Source organism: Phalacrocorax aristotelis, chromosome 13 (assembly GCF_949628215.1).
Source record: "Phalacrocorax aristotelis chromosome 13, bGulAri2.1, whole genome shotgun sequence".
NCBI lineage: Eukaryota > Metazoa > Chordata > Aves > Suliformes > Phalacrocoracidae > Phalacrocorax > Phalacrocorax aristotelis.
In genome coordinates, this window is record NC_134288.1 from 1,092,812 (window position 1) to 1,111,642 (window position 18,831).

At 50.2% G+C, this 18,831-nt stretch overlaps 1 protein-coding gene across 1 annotated transcript in view; it reads left to right on the forward strand.

The window, feature by feature from the left end:
- Positions 1-7,085: 7,085 nt before the first annotated feature.
- LOC142063995 (rho GTPase-activating protein 39-like) overlaps positions 7,086-18,831 on the forward strand; it is a 59,848-nt gene continuing 48,102 nt past the window's right edge. Inside the window, exon 1 of the mRNA XM_075108480.1 lies at positions 7,086-7,168. Within this exon, the coding sequence (XP_074964581.1) occupies positions 7,158-7,168 (11 nt within the window). The 5' untranslated portion in view covers positions 7,086-7,157. The remainder of the gene's footprint in view (positions 7,169-18,831) is intronic.

The following is an 18,831-nucleotide window of genomic DNA, read 5'->3' on the forward strand; positions in this document are numbered from 1 at the left end:
TGCAACGCTGGCTACCACAGGTTCAGAAATTTAACTTCTCCCTGCGGTTATGTGGTAGAGCAAAGAACTTGCTGCTATTCACACTGACTTCAGCAGGAGCACTGCTGCTCCTCAAACCCTTGACTGTATGAGAAAGGATAAAAGATAAAGAATAATAAACCACTTCTAGCACTCATGGGACTCTTTATTATCAGTATGTGTTAGTAAGCAGGCAGTGGGCAGGCAGAACTCAAGACACAATTTGAGGGCAAAAGGGATTAAGTTTAAGTTTAAAAAAATCAAATCTGTATTATTTCACTGAAAGGATATGGTGAGAAATAGCAGCCTGCAGATATTTCAGTTAGGGACATCTATAAACTAATCAGAGCAAATATATTTGTGATAGTTAAGAAGAACAGGAATAATGTGATAAAGCTGAGAAAACTTAGGCAGATTATGATGCAAAACACCCTGACATGATCTCAGATCATTGTCTGAATGATCACCCCAGGAGTCAAGGCCAGCAAGAAATACCTCCAGAAGAGCCTCTGCACTGGTGAGGAATGGCATAAGAGACCTCACAAATCCCCATCTTTAACTCTGGAGTCCTGACTGTGGAACTTTCCTTCCAGGTTTCTCACAGAAATGAGGTTTCAATTAATTTGTCAAGACTTGTAATAAAAAAAACACATCAGACTGCAGGATTAGCTTGAGGAATTACACGTTCTGTCTGTGGCTAAAAAATAAACTCAGTTCTTGACAAGTACCTACAACAATATTACATTGTCTGGCACAAACATCAGCCACAGGATAGCCAGACAGGCCAGGCAGCTCGTGCAGCCCAGTGGGAGAGGGAGCAGGGAGTTGCAGTGAGATGGGGCAGCTGTGTCACCACTGCCCACGATGCTGTTTGGGTGCACGTGGTGGCGCCAGCTCAGTCTCCTGTCATCGGCCTTGGCCACCCACCTCTCGGCAAGTGTCCTCTGCTCTGGGCAGCTGTCCCCCAGCTTGAGGTAGCTGATGGTGGGACTCATGAAGCCAACCCACATACAATTTCATGTTTTCCGTGTATAACATCTGCCTGGGAGAGAGCACCATTGCCCGGCTCGTGTGTTTGGACCAACTGGCAAATCCCTAGAGGATGTAGATTGAAAGCAGATTGAAAACACCAGACACAAAGAGGTGCTAGAGGCTGGGACAGAGTAGAAGTCCCTTGGGAACCTGCAACTGATGTGGTGGCAGGGACATATGCACCTTATTTTGAGGAGTTTTCGTCCCATGAGAATTATGAAGCAAGGCAGGCAAACCTGTGCTGTGAACATTTTCCTGACCTTCATTGCCAGCAGCCTCAGAGTTCAGCTCATAGAAAGGGATCTGGAAGCATGGGCTTCCCTTCCCATGTCCCCCTAGCTTTGGGACAAGGACTACCCAGGACAGCAGAGCCAATCTCCTGCTTCACGAGGGACATTCCCACCTCCACCTTCCTCCCCTGTTCTTCTCTCTTCCCAGCCTGTTCTTGTGTGTGGCTCTGCTCCTCATCCTCGTCCCAGTCCTCACCTGATCTTCCATTGGGGCAGTTCAGGTTACTAGCCTGGCAAAAGACCACTCACTTCTGTTTTGTGCCAGTTTAATGAGCTGACATAGTTCACCCAGGCTCAGATGAACACCAGAACCAAGACTCAGAGGGACAGGAGCAGCAGGACTTGATGCATGGGGAGTCCTTAGCTCAGTTCAGCCGTCTCACCCACTGTACCCTTCTTTCCCCTCTAAGGGCTTGTAATCATTTTTTCTGATACCCTTCCCCTCTTTGCAGCTCCCTTCTAAAAAGGCAGGGCTCTCCTTTGCTGTGGGGAGCAGTAACCCCTGCTAGAGCTCATCCTGTAGCTTTGTCAGCAGCCAGGGAGCCACAGTAGCAGGGAAGAAGGCAGAAACCTCTTCTGTATGTTTTTAGTCACAACCTGTTTTAGAAAGCAGGAGAGGAAACAAAGAGCATTTGCTGCTCCATCTGTTTCTGTGTCCCATGCTGCTAAGGTTGGGTTACAGCCAGCTGCTGCCATTGCCAATTGGTAATGCAATAGCACGACTGCTTACTTTGCAAGGGAGCTAAAGACGGTAAGATGGAAAAAATTGGGACAGGATGATTTCAGAAAAGCCCTGTTGCAGAACATCTGGCTTGTTATATAAATTTACACCATGCCCACTATTAAAAAAACCTGATGATAGCTGCTTAAAAACACATATTTTTACAAATGGCCAAATATCTCCAACTAGCTCCTTCCAAAGGACAGTCCTGGGCTATTTGATATCTTCAGCCAGGTTCAAAATACAGACGGGGTTTATTAAGAACAGGGATGTTTATTCTTTGCCTCACACATGCTAAGACCATTTGTCAGAGAGAATTCTTACAGCACACAATCCAGAGACCAGAGACCCTCAGCCAGCAACTCCTGTATCCAGGTCAGCCTGGTCTCGCTCACTAAGGTATTTGAGACATTTGATACAAGATGACTGTGATCTGAAATAATGCAGAATTCACCACATCTGCCCGCCCAGCTCAAATCTGAAGCCCCTTCACAGAGAATTACAGATGTGTTGATTAGAAGGGGCCTTTGGAGGGTGTTAGCCCAAACTTTTGCTTGAAGTGAGACTATCACAAACACTAGATCAGGTCAACCATGGCTTTGCATAGCCAAACCTTGAAAATCTCCAAGGACGGAGATCCCATCACTCATGTGGCCAGACTGTACCCCCTGGTCAACCCAGCACTTTATCTTGGTTCCTGTTGCAACAAAGAGCTGCCCACAGTGAGAAATCTTGCTGATATGTAGGCACTCACAGTAGTAGCTTGGTATTTAACCTATTTAACATACGGCTTTCATAGTACAGAATGTTTTCTGGTGTTATTGGCTCCTTCAGTACAAGAGTGCACAGAGATGCTCCTGCTCCTGCTCCTGCTCCCCCTCCCAGCCATGGGGGCTTGTGGTGCCAGGGCACTAGGAGGTGACAGGCAAGCTGGAGATGAGGTGACAGGCAAGCTGGAGACAAGGTGACAGCATGGCAGCGCCATACCCACCATGCAAGAGGAGCAGAGCTTCACTGGAATGTAGCTCGGGGGGGGCAAGGGTGAGGACCTGAGCCTAAATGCAGCTCCCGAGCAGAGCAGGGAGACCCCAGCGAAGCACCTCCAAGCTCATCCTCCCACCATTGCTAGTGCCCGGGAAGGCTGATCCAAGGTTGCTGGCCATAGGCCCAGACACCAAAACCTTGCCAAGCATTTTAGGCATCTACTCCCAGTATCAGCAGTGTCTCCTCAACACAGGGTTTGTTCACACCTGACTGGAGCTGTTACTCCCCCCTTGCTGGACACAGAGACACTTACTGTGGGGCTGGTACTGGGCTGGGCTGTTTCCAGGCTGTGCAGTCCAGTTTGTTAACAGAGGCAGAGCAAGGGCAGTGCCTGCTGGCACAAACCTCCAGGGCAGTGCTAGTGCTCACAGCTGTAGCATGTTTGCCTGGGCATTGCCTCACCTCCCCAGCACAGCACAGACGGCAGGGCAGCAGTAGTGCAATACTGAGCTTTCCTTACCCTTAGCATCACCAGTTCTTTCACACCCACAGATGAGGAAGACCCTTTATGCCAGGTCCCCCACCTGCCATTTCCTGACGTAGAGTGTGTGCACAAGTATGAACATCCACCAGCTGAGCAGCTTCATGCAAGCGGGGTGGATGTACAACTCCAAACAGTTTCTTTGACCTGGGAGCAGCATCTGATGAAACAATTCGAGCATGATCTCAGGGAGCTGGCTCCTTTTGCAGTTCTTCAGTGACAGTTGTAGGAAATATTCTTCAGCCAAGAACAGGCAGCAAGGAGATACTTTGGCTTGGAAACATTGATTATACATCTCTCAATTAATCTTACAGTGATCTAGTGTTCACAGCCTCACAATTCATGAAGGCTGTTTCTTCTTATAGGCAGTGTGGTTTTGTTATTAGCAAAAGAGCCAGGGTTTAAAACCCTCTGTTCTCAGAGACACTGCGGTGCCTTTGCCATGCTCTCAAAGACTGTTCAGGCACTTCATACTCATCTCCTGCTGCCATCTTCAGTGTATTGATGGCAGGCATCATGACTTGCGGGCTTGATCTCCCATGTACGTGTCACAGAGCGACCCATCTCTGTCTCTGGAGGAGGACCTCCTTCTGTTACTGTACCAGGGACCACTAGTAGAGGTTTTCCTCAGTCCATGACTGCCTGAGCTGTGAAAGTCTCTGAAAAAGTCACTGATGAGGTCCCACAAAAGAAGCTTTTCCCTTAGGTGCTTAATTTTTCCCTTCTGGGTCTCCTCTCCCCCTTCCTGCGTCACTGGTATTGACACAGCTCATGTCCACCAGCACGCCCTGCCTCTCCCAAAGAGGTGGACCCTGGTCTGGCAGCTTTGCACCTGTGTACAAGTCACAGCCTCAAACCATCTATCGTGCCTGGTAAATGAACAGCCTTTCACCCAGCTTTGTTCTCCCAGCAGTGGGGCACTCTGCTCCCAAGAGTGTCCTTGGTGCCAGCAGCTATGTGACCATCCTCTGGTGGGGAGGCTTGGCTTTCATGGTGGTTTCCATGCTCTTCATTTTGATGCCATCCTGCTGCATGACTGTGCAAGACAGCACAGGGCTGCTAGCCCATGAGTAGGACTGATCTGACATGTCATCTCAGTGTGTCTTCTATGTTCTTGAGTGCCTCCAGCTTGCCTGCTTTGGCCTCAAGAGAGAGGGGATCTCTTAGTGCACTATGTGTAGAATCACGTCCCAAGAGTTTTAGCTGCAGCAGCTAAGTTACAAGTTCTCCAGCAAGCCTGCCAGATGTGTAGGTTGAAAACAGCCTACACATTATCATCACTCCCAGAAATATGCAAAATAAAATGAGAATGTCACAGAAAAAAATTAATGCTTGTCTGGTCCCCCCTATAGCCAAATTCCCATGTACTGCATTGGGTCACTCATTTTGGGTGGCCCCTGAAGCTGGGGCTCTTGCAACCTCCCGCCTCCCCAGCTTCTATTTTCAGTCTGTCCAAAGGCTTTTGCTAGCACAGCAACATCAATCAGACTGCTGAAGTTTTTATATACCAAGCCTGTACCTACAAGAGCCTTTGAACAGAGACTGTCAGGCTGCTATAAGCATTCTCCTGGTATCACTGTATCACTGTATCACTGGTATCACCTCAGAAGACAGGTATAGCCTTTATTGGCAAAGGCAAGTAACATCTGCCTCTCCACAAAGAAAGCCACCAATTTAACCACGTTAGCGTTACACCAGCAAACTTCTGTTTCCAACACAGACCTGCATTAAATCTTCCTTTCCTTCCCCGCTAGCCTATGCCTCAGTCCCTAAGCTTTGCAACCCCGCAAAACTCAGCCTCCCCTGCCCACTCTCCCACAGCACCATGGGCATCTCCAGCAGCTTCGCAGCCCCTGCAGGGGCCCCTGCTGCACAGACCCCCCGGTAAGCATAACGCAGCTGTGCCTCCAGCCAGCAAGCAGAATGGCCATGATCTCACTGTCTCTCTATTTGTTATTTAAAAGCGCAGTGGGACTTTCATGTGAATGTGTTCAGATTAAGTTACTCTGAAGTTCTTTGGTAGTGCCAAAACACCGTCTGCAAGAAAGCACCGCAAGCGCGGTATTGCTCTGTGCAGGGATGCCGTCCGCTGGCTTGCCCAGGGTGATTAATAAGCTGAACAGACCCATTTCTGACTGTAGCAGAAATTTGCTGCGTGGTGTGATATGGGCCAAAAATCACTCTGTTAGTGGCAAAATACACCGAGTATCTGCCAAGTCTTGCACCCCAGTTAGAGGGGTCTGAGGCATGTTGGCAGCTCAACCCCCAGGATTTGCCTCCACATGGAGCGGCTCCTATTCTGCAGTAACAGGACCCTGTATGAAATATGTTGGGAGCAGTGCCACATCGCAGCCATCACTGAGATAACAGAGGCTCTGCTGTGCCACTGTGCCAAGTGACATACTCCAAACTGGTGGCTGACAGAAGCTGATCTAGCGGGGCTCACCGTTAGTGCATGGCTTGTATATTCAGACTACTCATGCTGGCTGAGGAGCCTTTTCCCAAGGCCTCTGAACTGCTGTTCATATGCTGACGGTTGATCCGTGCATGTGTGGGTGACACATCTGGTCTTCCTGCACAGCCTTGACCAGACTATGTGCTCAGGGCACAGACAAATACAGGAAGTCCCCAAAATCTGCCCAGACAAAATTGCCAGGGCAAAAAAGAGCACACATCTGGGAAAACCCAGATTCATGGCAGCCTTGCAGCACGAGCTGACCCAAGGCTCATCATGGCACCGTCTGACCGCGCAGGGACAGCCCAGCGTCCAGTGTAGGCGAAGACATTTTCCTCTCTCGATGCCACAGGCTGGTTCAAGTCCCAATTGCTAAGTCTGGTTTTCCACCCCCACTCTTGGAGGATGTAATGAATAGCAAGAGGGCAGGGCAGAGCCATTTAAGTTCCGCGCGGGTGGGGGCAGCTGCCTGTTTGGGGACCCCTGCCAGCTCCGGGCGCGACGGGAGGCTCTGTCGGGGACACCCGTCACTGGGACAAGCGATTTCCCGGGGCAGCTGCGGCCCAGGAGCACCAACCACAGTCTCCTTGTGCCCCGAGCAGGGGCCGGCGGGCGACCCGCCCGCGCTCCCCGAGCCCCGCACCCCAGCGAGGGACGGGGCGGCTCCTGCCGCTGACCACCAGCATAGCGCGGGCCGGGTCGCGACAGCAGACGGTCGCCAGTGACATGTGTCTCAAATACCACCTCAGCTTCTCCAAACCGGAGGTGCCGGCTCCGCTTCTCCCCTCCTCGTTTCCACCTTTGGGGCTGGGCCGGGCCGGGCCGGGCAGAGGCTCTGCGGCGCCAGGGGCCCGGCGGGACCGGGCGGGCCCCGGAGCGGCCGCCGCCGCCGCCGCCAGGGGCTGCCCTCGGCCCACGGGCCCCGCCGCCGCCGCCCGCCCCAGCCCAGCCCGGCCCGACCTCGCGGCCCCCAGCAGAGGGACCCGGGGAGCGGCTGGGGGTCCCGGCTGCCGGGCTGGGGCGGGCCGAGCCGTGCCGCCCCCCGGGCGGGGCCGGGATCGGGTTTCACATCCTGCCCCGCTCCTGGGCAGAGCGGGCGGCGCGGCTGAGGGGGCCATGGCGGAGGGGTGAGTGCGGTCGTTGCGCACCTGTTGAGGCGGGCGGGAGGCGCCGTCGCCGCCCCCGCCCCCTCGGGGCCCGGGCCGGGGCTGGGAGGCACCCCCGGTTTGGGCGGGGGACGCGGGCGGGACGCGGTCCTCGGCGCGCAGGTGAGGGGTGGCAGGCGCCGGGCCGGGCCCCGTGTCGGCGGCAGGGCCGGGTCGAGCGGGACGGCTGGCTTCTGCGAGGAGCTGCTCTGCCGCCGCCGCTCCCCGGCCGCCGCCGCCGCCGCTCCCCGGCCTGTCTGCGGGGGGAAGGAAGCTCCAGCGCCCGCTCGGCTCCGCCGGACTGGCTCCCCGCAAGGCCCCGCTCCCCCCGGGGCATGGCGGCCGCTGCCGGGGCCGGGGCGCTCGCAGCCTCCGAGCGAGACGGGTGGTCCCGAGTTGCGCTGAGCTGAGCTGGCTTGAGCCTGACCTAGAGCCCCCAGTCCCGCCCGGGCCTCGGGGTCCGGCAGGGCAGCAGCTGGCAGCGTCACCCTCCCCGGGCGCTGCGGCCGGCTCTGCTGTGTGCCCTCGCACCTCTGAAGACGAGCGGTTAATCAGAAGCACCCTCTGACTGTGTACCCGTTTTGGACCGGGACTGCAGGCTCTGGGGTGGGTTGCACGCGTAGGTTGCTCTCTGTCACTTAAAAAACCAAACACAATTACAGAATAACAATGTTTTCCTGGTCAAGCGCAGGAATGACTGTCGTGCTTGGTTTCCTGGGAAGGGGTGACCAGGAGTGGGTTCACTCCTCACCTGGAAGCGGGTAGGAAGCCAGGATCACCTGTTGATAATGAAAATGGAGGGCCAGGTAGCCAGGCCAGTTTCCCAGGCTGCATCCTGCTTCCGATAAACACGGGCGGATTTTATGGCTCCTTTGAATAACCCCATTCAGGGAGAATTCCTCCTGGTCGCTCTGTTCCTCGGCTCGCCAGGCAGAAATGGCTGAATTAAGTTTGGCTCTGTGGGGGGCAAGGTACAGAGCCTGGCAGAAGCACTGTCCTCCCCGTGACTGATGCCAGTTGCTGTTGAGCTGATTTGCTAGCGGTTTAGTTTTTTTTGTACTAGATGAAAATCTCGGAACAATTTAATATTCCTGTGAGCAGGGCTCTACCCAGGGCCACCAGATTTCAGCTGGCTGCTTACATTCCCTATGTCTAGGGGAGAAGAGGGAGGGCTGTGCTGGCATTTTGCCCGGTACCTCGGTGATGGTGCAAGGTGTTTGGAATATCTTTTTACTTCTCTTGAGTTTGAAGTTGGGTTGTGTGTGTGTCGTCCCGCCCCCCTCCCCCCCTTTCTTCTGTCTCTTCTGCATCCTTTCCAGCAAAATGCAGTTTGAGTAAGTCTGCAAGAAGGACCGTCTTGGGAAGGGGTAGCAAATCCCCTCGAGAGTGGATGTAGAATACCAGAATTCATCCAGAGCAAAATGATTAGCACAGCAGCATGCTATCGGTCTGCCAGCAGCAGCAGCTCACAGCAGCTGCTTCTGCTTTGCTGCCTGTGACAGCCAAGGGCACTCAGGGCTCAGGGATGGACGTTGCTCACTTCAGGGGATAAACTGGAACATCTGACAAAGCCATGTAGATTTGGTGCTATCGTTCCACTAGCCAGTGCAGAGGAGTACAGAGCTTCTTGCACTGGATTTCACCATAATTTTTCTAGCGTATCCCCACTGGCTCTCTCTGGTGGTTTTTCAGTTCGGTGTTTGCTGGGTTGATGAGACAGCTCTCTCCTGTCAGTTGGATGGCGGCTATTTGGAGTGATGCTGAGATCACAGCAGTTCATAGGAATGCAGATTTGAAGCTGGGTTTTTGTTCGGATGGTTCACATGCCTGCTGTATTCACAACAGGTTTGCTTAGCTGAAACAGATGTCTTGGCTTTAGCTGGGAGCACAAAAGCTACAGGGAAACCTAAGTATACTGGCTTGGTGCATTTTGTAACCAAGAGAATTTGATGGTCGTCCTTGTGATGCAAAAGACTACTTTCAGCCTGACAGTTACTGGATCTGCAGCTGAAAACCTCATGAGAGGCTTGCATGTTTAACGTGTCAACAAGATGTGCAGAATCTGTTTCACTGAATGCTGCCCTGCTTTAGGGGCACAAAAGGCAAATGCCTCCTGTTGAACTGATGTACTTGATCTCTAGGAAAATGGTAATGTGCCACGGTGCGGGGCAAAGATGAAAGGAGGAGAGGCTGAGGTTCCTGTAGTGAACCGCCTAACCGTTAAGAAAATCTTGCCAATTTCAATGTATTTGTGTCTGAGCTTTGAGGCATTTTTTTAATCAATCCTGCTGTTCTTTTGGGGTTGGCTTCATAGGATTGGGGCAACTGCCTGCTGGCAACCAGGTACAGTTTTGTAAACCAGGGAACAGTGGTTTGTGGGTTTCGGGTGTTTTTTTTCCCACAGAGCCATGGAGGAAGAACTATTAGCATTGTTGAGGGACTGTGGGAAGGACTGTAAGATCCAAATGAGCTTTAATGGAATCACTTCTGTAATTAAAGATAACAAAGCATAAACTGCTGTAGGATTCTGACTTTTTGGCCCGTGAGGGTGGTTTGGGGAGGTGTGTCTGTCCTGGCAGTGCAGTTTAATAAATATTCATATTCATGAACCCTTTCTTTGAATTCGCAAAAGGATGTGTCATATCTAATATTTCTTGATTGGTAAATGCATTGGTAAGAATACTACTTGATTGCCATTTTACCTGTGGAGAAGAAAGCTTTTCAGTTTGACCTTGCTGTTTTAGCAGCAATTTTTTGGCTGTTTGAATTAAACAGTATTGGGACCTGAGCAGAGGCAGATCTTCCAGCCTGTGCAAGAAGTTCTGGGAATTGCTGAAGTCCTGTGAGCTGGGTGGGTAGAAGGACTGAGGATGGTACTGAGTGCATTTGTTCAGTGGGAAATATGCTGGTCTAGCTGGCCATTTTAATTTGATTTATACAAAATATAAAGGATTCACATGCTTTATGTTCTGATTACATTGAAGACTCTTAATTTTGTTGTTGAATCTCAGTATCTTGAGTATGAATTTGTTGCATGTAGTTAATTCAGATTAATTCAGGCTTTAATTTGTCTCTGCCTGAATACTAGTTTCTGTGGTTTTTTTCAGAAGCTTTAATTTAGGAATGAGTGAAAACTTCCACACTTCATCAGCCTGCCCTGGAGCTGCTGACAGAGTCCTTATGTCTGAACTCAGACATGGCTTTGCAGCAAAGCGGTCTTCTGGTTTTGGCAGAGCATCTGAACCTCCTGCTTTTATTCAGCACAGAGCCCCCCACATCCTCGGAACTGGGTCCATGTGCCCTGTTCTGGTTTACCCTCTTCTTAATTGGCTTAAATAAGGCCATGAATAAATGTCCTCTCTGTAGCTAGTTGTGACCACAGGACAAGCTTCTGCTCCCAGCAGCTTGTCCCGCTCTCGTCTGCTGGATGAGCTTATTCCTGGGTGAGCATTGTGGTAACTCACCTCACAGTAAATGAGCAGGGGTGGTGAAGGTCTCTGCTCTCTCTGGCATCAGTGGAGAAAAGGGAAGGTGGGAGAGGTTATCGGCAGCCCAACCTCTGCCGCGCACTCCTGGTGTCACCCCTGCTCCTCTGAACATGCTGCTGGAGCTATCGGTGAGCTTGCCAGGGCAGTTTCCTTGGGATGAAATGGTTTAGGGGTAAAAGACCAACCAGCTTTAAGTAAAACCAAGAGTGTGGTTTTGCTCCAGTAGCCCTGCTGGTGGAGGCAGAAGAAGGGTGATAAGCTGTGGAGGACAAAGTAGTCATCTTGTCCACCATCGCTCCTGTATCCTTTTTAAACTGCTCCTGTTGGCAGGCCCAGCATGGCCTGGAGCTAGCTCCTCAGCTGGAGTCATGCCTTCAGTACAGTGCTTGACTCTATGCAGATAAAGCCTGATCCTTGGGAAACACCTTCTGACACACCAGAGTATTCTGATGGAAACTAATCAGAAGTTCAAAGGAAAGTAGTAGTGTTTCCTCTTTCCCCGTGTTCTCCTTTCCCCGTGTTCTCCTTTCCCCGTGTTCTCCTTTCCCCGTGTTCTCCTTTCCCCGTGTTCTCCTTTCCCCGTGTTCTCCTTTCCCCGTGTTCTCCTTTCCCCGTGTTCTCCTTTCCCCGTGTTCTCCTTTCCCCGTGTTCTCCTTTCCCCGTGTTCTCCTTTCCCCGTGTTCTCCTTTCCCCGTGTTCTCCTTTCCCCGTGTTCTCCTTTCCCCGTGTTCTCCTTTCCCCGTGTTCTCCTTTCCCCGTGTTCTCCTTTCCCCGTGTTCTCCTTTCCCCGTGTTCTCCTTTCCCCGTGTTCTCCTTTCCCCGTGTTCTCCTTTCCCCGTGTTCTCCTTTCCCCGTGTTCTCCTTTCCCCGTGTTCTCCTTTCCCCGTGTTCTCCTTTCCCCGTGTTCTCCTTTCCCCGTGTTCTCCTTTCCCCGTGTTCTCCTTTCCCCGTGTTCTCCTTTCCCCGTGTTTCCATACCTGTCGTACTACCCAGATGGCTTTCTGTGTGGATAATGCAATTAAGAGGAGATGCTTGCAAGCTTTCAGCAAATAAATATGTCAGAATTTGAAATGTTCTGTTTAGGCTCCATCAGTCCTTCCCAGGTGGAGCGTAATTATTTGTGCCTTGCTGTGACATGTAAAGGTTCATGTTTCTTTAAAAAGCCCTCCGGGCAAATTAAAATCGTTAGTGAAGTGCCTCTTTTTTGTAATAAAAATAAATTCCACAGCAGACACTGGGATTTGGTTTTAGCTGGATTCATAGAGGGTTTCTGAGCTCTGCTGTCATTGCTTACACGTTTTCTGAGCACCTTGACAAAGGCAGGAATTAATATCAAGACACTTCCCTCACAGGAAAGATGGCTCTAATGATCAAGCAATTTCTTGTGCCTTTTAGTAGCTTGGTCATGAGTGTCCGCTGAAGCAAGCTCTCTGATTGTTTTTATACTTTACTCTTCCCCATGAAGTCTTCTGCTTTGGGCAATTTCTTAAAGCAGTCAGTTTTTGGAGTGGCAGGAAAGTATTAACTAAAGCAGCAGACATGAGGTCCATCTGGCTCATACATCTGGAGCGAGACACTGTAGGTCAAGAGAAAATTTTTTGCACTTGGTCTTTGTCTCATGGGAGAGTGGAAAAAATACCATTATTTGGGATATATTCTCTCATACTAATTACTGTTCCAAGTGTTTGAGGTTACTGATGTAAGGAATAAGAGTTTTATGTTTCCAGTTGAATATTGAATTCCAGTGTAGCTGGTGTTAACCATCCTCCAGCTGTTCTCCCAAGCTTTTTTATTTGTGTGTTGTCAGCTGCTGTTTTTTTATTATGCAATGCACAGAGCCAAAAGAGATTTGGGAAACTTATAATGAGGATGCTGAAGATGCAGATTGCTTGTTCGCAGTGAAGCACAGGAGATGGAAAGGACTCTATGATCCCCGGGGGAAGCGTTGGTACCGCCTGTGTAGCAGCTCGAGGTGTTGGGGTGTGCCTGGCCTCCCACAGTTACGTGCTTCAGGTGAAAAGAAGGGACTTGGGTTGGACAGTATCAACTTAAAAAAATTCCCCCGGAAAAAAAACAAGCTGAAAGACCAAAGCACTGGAGATGCTGAGATTATTTTTTCAGCCTCTCTTGTCTTTTTGGACTTAAGGTCTTGAATGAAATTCCACTGAGGGCTTTATGCTGCAGAGAACTAGGGAACTTCTGAAATAGAGCTCTGAATAAAATTGTTCGTTGGCATCTTCGTCAGCCACCAGAGGCAAACAGAAGGCTGGCTCTACTTAGAGGTTTACTTTCTTGCCTCTCTTATATTGTGCTTGTGCCTAGCTCCCCGAGGCAAGCTCTCACTGCGCTTTGCCTTCCTCAGTGGAAACTGCTCTGACATGGGATGAAATGAAGATGGTGGCGAGCACCCCATGCTACACGGACTTGCTGCACACTCTTGTTTCAGCCTGGAGCAGAGTAGTCCTGGGTCCCTCTAAACTGACCTTTTTCTTAGCCACAGGGTTTATGATTTACCAAAAACAAACCAGCCAAGCAGGGAGGGGGGGAGCTGGGCTTATTTGTGTGTGTAACTTGGCAGGTGTGGGACGCTGCCATAAGGCACTTTGCTTTGGCAGATGGGGCTGTTTCCTACCTGAGCAAACAAGGTTGCTGCTTTCTAGCCAGTACTTGTTAGAGAGGCAGAAAAGACTCAGTGTGGTGGGATTTTGTGTTGTCTTGGACATCGTGAACTGGTGGTGTAGCGCCAGGTGCACTGTAGCAGGGGTAGCTTCTTTGTTCTGTAGATCTGGTTTTTCTATTTGGTTTTGCTTGTGTTTATTTTTTTCCCAGAAGGATGACAAAGAGGCTTACTGTCTCCATCACCAGTGATACCAAGAAAAGCCCTGCACAATGCTGCCCAACAAGTTGGAACAGAGCTCAGCAAATCCCCTTTAACCACACGGAGTTCAGCTGTCTTGGGTTTTTTTGACTCGGAGGCAGTGCAGTGTCTTGTGGGGGGGGTTTCATGTGTAGCAGCAGCCAGGGCTCAGTTTAGGAGGAGGGTGAATTGGCATAAAGTATTTTCACTAACAAAGTGAGGTTGGAGAAAGAGTAGCTGTGTAATTAAATACAGACCCAGGGGATGCAATGGGTGAGCAATGCTATGTAGTGTTGCCTGGAAAGATGGTCTTCCTGAGGCTGTGGCTGGACAAAGACTTGTATGTTGGCTGCGATTTTTGGTGCCTCTGCATTGGCTGCCGGGCCCTTGGGGTAGCTGGCTTGGTTTTATTGTCAGGACACTGACCTGCTTCAGCCAACTGGTCCTGGCCACCCCAGCTGCTCCAGTGCCAAGTCCTCACCCCCTTGCTAATCTGCCTGTGCAGTCGTGCTCCCCTACATGGCCTTATCTGCTCTGGGCTCAACCCCCACGTGCTTTTGGTGCTGTGTGGGAAATAGCAAGTGCAGGGTTGTTCCCAGACATGGGGTAAGCTGCGGGTGGTCACACACTGTAAACCAGGCACTGAGTGTCCCTTATATGGGTTTAAACAGTAACTCGAGTTCTAGCTGTTATTTTCAATATGTTTAGTTTGTTGTAAACACTAAATGCCATGTTTAGTCCTCTTCTGGTCTGGTGAGTGTTTCCTCCTCATGTATACTGTTGTTCTTTGATAGTCTTCTGATAGCTACAGATATCTGTGTATCAGCCACACTGTCTAGCTCTTCTTTGCTCCCTAGCTACAGTAATTAGGTCTGGGATTTTTTTTTTATGAGGCCTTCCAAGCGTTGCTCTAAGCTATGGTGAGAGGAGAAGCTCAAAGTGGTTTACAGATTCTTGGTGACAAATCAACATCAAGTGAAGCAAAGAGAGATGGTGAAAGGGCTGTGAGCTGAGGTGCAGAGCCTGGAGCGTGGCCGGCCTGAGAAGCGCTTAATGAATGCTTAAGGACAAATGCTAAGCAGGTTGTAATATGGAGGTACACTTCCTTAGCAATTTATACCATTGTAATACAACGGATAGTCTGGTTGGGGTACGGCTGGGTTACGTTTAGTCGGTACAGTAAAATGAGTGTGAAGCAAACAGTGTTGGGGCTTGGAGGGCAGCTTTGTGCTTGGGTCGGTGCTGCCCTTGGACTCTCGCCTGCAGTCCTGCATTAGAGCACAAATGGCAGAAGAGTTGCAGTTTAGGCTTGGAAACTCATTAGAAAGCTTGCCCCTGAAATAAGCTACTTAAATTTTCATTAAATTATTTTTAAAATCACTGAAAATTAGGGTGAAAATCAAGTGTTGTGGTCCTTTCTGTACTGTGGGTTTAGAAACTGCTGAGGAAATGTCTGGTGAGTAGGTGGCGGTCTGACAACTGGGCCAAAATTCACTAAATCTGTAATTTGAAATTAGTTTAAAACATGGGTTTGAGGTTCTGGAGACAGAAGGCTCTTCCAAAGCAGTAGTCTGTTTTGGGGTAGCAATAAGCATAAAAGATACGAAAGACAGTGCTGATCTTCTAGGGGTGAAGCTGTGCGCTGCCACCCTTGTTTCTTCTGGCCCTGGGTCCCATCATCAGGATGGCTGAGTTCACTAAAGCAAGACAAAACTGGCTGCTTTTTAGCTAGCAAGCTGAATTAGCTCCAAGCGGGATTTGAGGAGCCCCAGTGTCCTTGTGTGGTGAGTGCTGGAGATGCACCATGGAGAAAGAGCGGATGGGGGATGGGGAAGGGACGTAGAGGGGACCCCCTCCTCCCACCAGCAGCGAGTCATTGGATCTGTTCTGCTTTCAGTGTACAATGACATTATCCAGTTCCTTCTCACATGGTCTGTTGGGCCAGCTTTGGATGCTGTGCTGCAGAGGATCACTGGGTATGTTGTTGAGATTTTGGCCTCGAATACCAAAGCACCGCTAGGAGAGGGACTGGTGGAGGGCCGCTGCGGGCAGAGCTCCCTTTGGTGGATGACACTTGCTTGGGTTGCTCTTGTTGTTGATACAAGGAGAGCTGGATGAGTCTGGCAGAGGTGGAGATGTTGGTGATTTTGGCCTCTCTGGCTCCCCATAACCCTTCCCCAGCAAGGTGGCCTCTCTGGGTGCGATGGCAGCCCCCCATTGACCACCCAGCGCTGCCTCTAATAGCTGAGTGCTTGTCTGCTTAGACTTTATTTGGTGTCGGAGGGATGAAATCACTTGCTTTTGTCTCCGTTTGGATAAGGAAAGCTGCTGAGCTATGAGAGCTGTCTGCGCGTGGGGGAGAAGTCTTTCGGTAACTCTGCATGTTTGGTGCAAGGCGTGCTTGCTGCGGGGCTGGAGGGAAACTTCATCTTGGGCTACTTCCTCTGTCTGCCCCACTGCCTCTGGAGCGTGAAGCAAAGACTGCAGGTGGAAAAGCGTGGACAGCATGGCTATCACCAGATACTAAATAGCTCAGTGAAAACAGTGCAGAGTTCAGCTTGAAATGTAGAAATGGGTGACTTTGTGTTTGATGTGCCTGTTCCTGCCTGGCCTGGATGGCTCGGGTGGTGAGCTGTGTTTGGGGTGTGTTGATTTTGTGCTGCATCGTGCACCGGAGCCTCTTTGGGGAAGAGCCCAGTTCCCTCTTTTGAGAGTGTCTTCTGATACCACGTACATCTTGTACTCTGGGTGCTGAAATAAAATAGCCCCTGCAGCTGGTCGCAGTGGCAACGTTACCGTGGTCCTTGCAGTGTGTGCAGCGCCTGCCCAAAGCGGAGCCCGGCCCCCAGGGACAGCACACTGTGGGCCCCTGGTGTGGGCAGGGAAGGGCGTGCACTTAATTCCTGCTACCTGGCTCAAACCTCTACTATTAGCAGCAGTAGCCATTTCTTCAAGTGAATGTGTGGGGATGGTCAGACAACAGACTCATGGGTCCGCCTGTGGTGCTGCTTTCTTGTTCTCTGTGTCTCGGCTGGAACTGGGTTAAACTCAGAGTTTCTGTGGACTGCAGAGAGGATTTGAGGGGCTTTACATGAATTAAGTTTTCCCCTGAAATTACTGTTTTGGGGCTGTTACCTGCAGTAGGAACTTGTGCTGCTTTGCTTATAGGGCTGTAGCTGTAAACCCTCCTAATGGTGTGGCTGTTTCCCCTGGAAAAGGCAAATGACATCCGTGAGCATAAACAGCTTTAATGCAGAGATGTGTCTGTACTAGAGCTTGGACTGCTCGGTTGGTCCTCAAGGAAAAGCAGCCTTTCACTGGGACAGGTGGTACAGAGGGCCATGGACAAAGAGCAATGTCAGTGCAGGACACCTGCTGTGAAAATTGGGTGCTGCTGGGGTTCAGCCAGCCCCTTTCCAGGGTGCAGCGCTGTCATGGCAGAGCTCTCCATGCTGCTCAAGGTGCAGAAGAGTATCAGGCTTCATCTCTTTCAAATTCACACCTGCTAAGCTGTGACAGAAGACATCAAGAAGGGTAATGAACCGCTGGGAGAGGCAAGCCCTTGTTTTTCTTGTGCTTCATGCAAAAATTGATCAGTGATTTTTTTTATTTTTTAAATTGAAACCTGTTGCTGACTAAATCTGTTTTGCAGTATTTTAGCAATTGGGCCCTGCCTCTTGTGTCCAACAGGACTTTGGCCGGAGCCATGCGAGCCTTGACCTTGGCTGCAGCGCTGTGTGCTCAGCAGTGCCAAAAACAAGTGAGAATGTCCAGGCTGTGGCTGCTCCCTGAAAGGGAGGCGCTGCTCTCCTGGGATCTTGGCTGCCCTTTGATGTGGTCCTGTGTTCCCTCAGGAAGGAGGAGCCTTGGCTGCTCTGCCTCTCATCTGATGGGTGCCTCAGGAAGTGCTTTGGTCAAGTAATGTGTTTCCAGCTGGAAGCACATCTTAGTTTAGGCATCTGCAAAGTGGGAATATGCAGTTACCTGTGAAAACTCAGTACTTACGTGCCCAGTAACAGTCATGACAACTCTGAGCCAGTGGCTATGATGGGCTTTTTATGACTGGCAGCATTAATAAAATTAATAAGACTTATGTCAGCCCTGCTGTAGAGCTGGCGCTTACTCCTGAGCCTGCTAAAAAGGGGCTGTCTGTTGTTGCAGTCATGTAAGAGCCCTGATATTTGTCTGCCTTGTATGGCTCTGTCCCTCTGCTAAAGAGTAGCTGATAGGACCAGAGGCGGTATGGAATTTATTTGGTGATGACATTGGCAGCTCAGAAGGAATGGATACCTCCACCAAGAAAAAGATCAAAGGGTTTTTTCTTTGTTTTGTTTTTTGTTGTGGTCTCTTTTTTTAAAGAAAGAAAACTAAAGGAAATGTGCAGGGGAAAGAAGGCTGGTGGAATGAGAAGGATGTTGGTCAAAAAGGGGAAGCTGTATCCACACAAGAAGACAAAAAAAAGTATGTATTTCAGATTCCATGTAAAATCAAAACAAGGCAGGCCAGAATAAGACTTTTGAAGAGTGAATTTGCCAAATAGATTAATTTTCAGATGCACCAGAAACCTTTTGGAGACAGGTAGCAGAAGAGAACAGGGTGTGAGAGGCACAAAAGATAAAGCCATCACAGAAAAATCTAAACCATTTTTTTGGCTGTCTTGACTCCTGTGGAGGAGCTTTGTAGCTTTGCAAACTACAAGCTCGCTACAAAAGAGCTGTCTGAGAAGTTGTCTCACATTGAATGTCAGTAGAAATAGCTTTAGAGCAAACAGAGGAACTGATAAGAAACTGTACGGAACAGATAGTGTTTACTCAAGAGCACTGTAGGATCTTGAATCTGAAATTGCTGAGATGCTTTTGTGCGTGTCCTGTTGCTTAAGTGCCCCTTGGTATCGCAGAAATTGATGGTGGCAAATGTGATGGCATTTTTTAGAAGAGAGGGATCTTGGGGAAATCAGGGAGGTGCGTGGCAGGGGTTTCAATGTCTGTGCCAGGCACATGGCTAGGGAAGGGCTGCAGAAAGGATCCTGGGGACCACAGACTGGTAGGTCTGACCTATGTGCCTGGGCCTCTGCAAGGAAGAGCAAGATCACTGAAGGTATGGCCAAGCACAGCTTCTTGGAAAAGAGTTAATAGGGCCAAGGTGAAGGCAAGCCCTGCCTCACGGACCTGCTGGCACTTGGTGAGCAGGACCACACGGGTAGCAGGACCAATAGACTTCATATATCTGGGTCTTCAAACAGTTTTTGATGAGGTTCTCCAACCAAAGGCTTTTAAGAAACTAAGTCACCAAGGGCATGG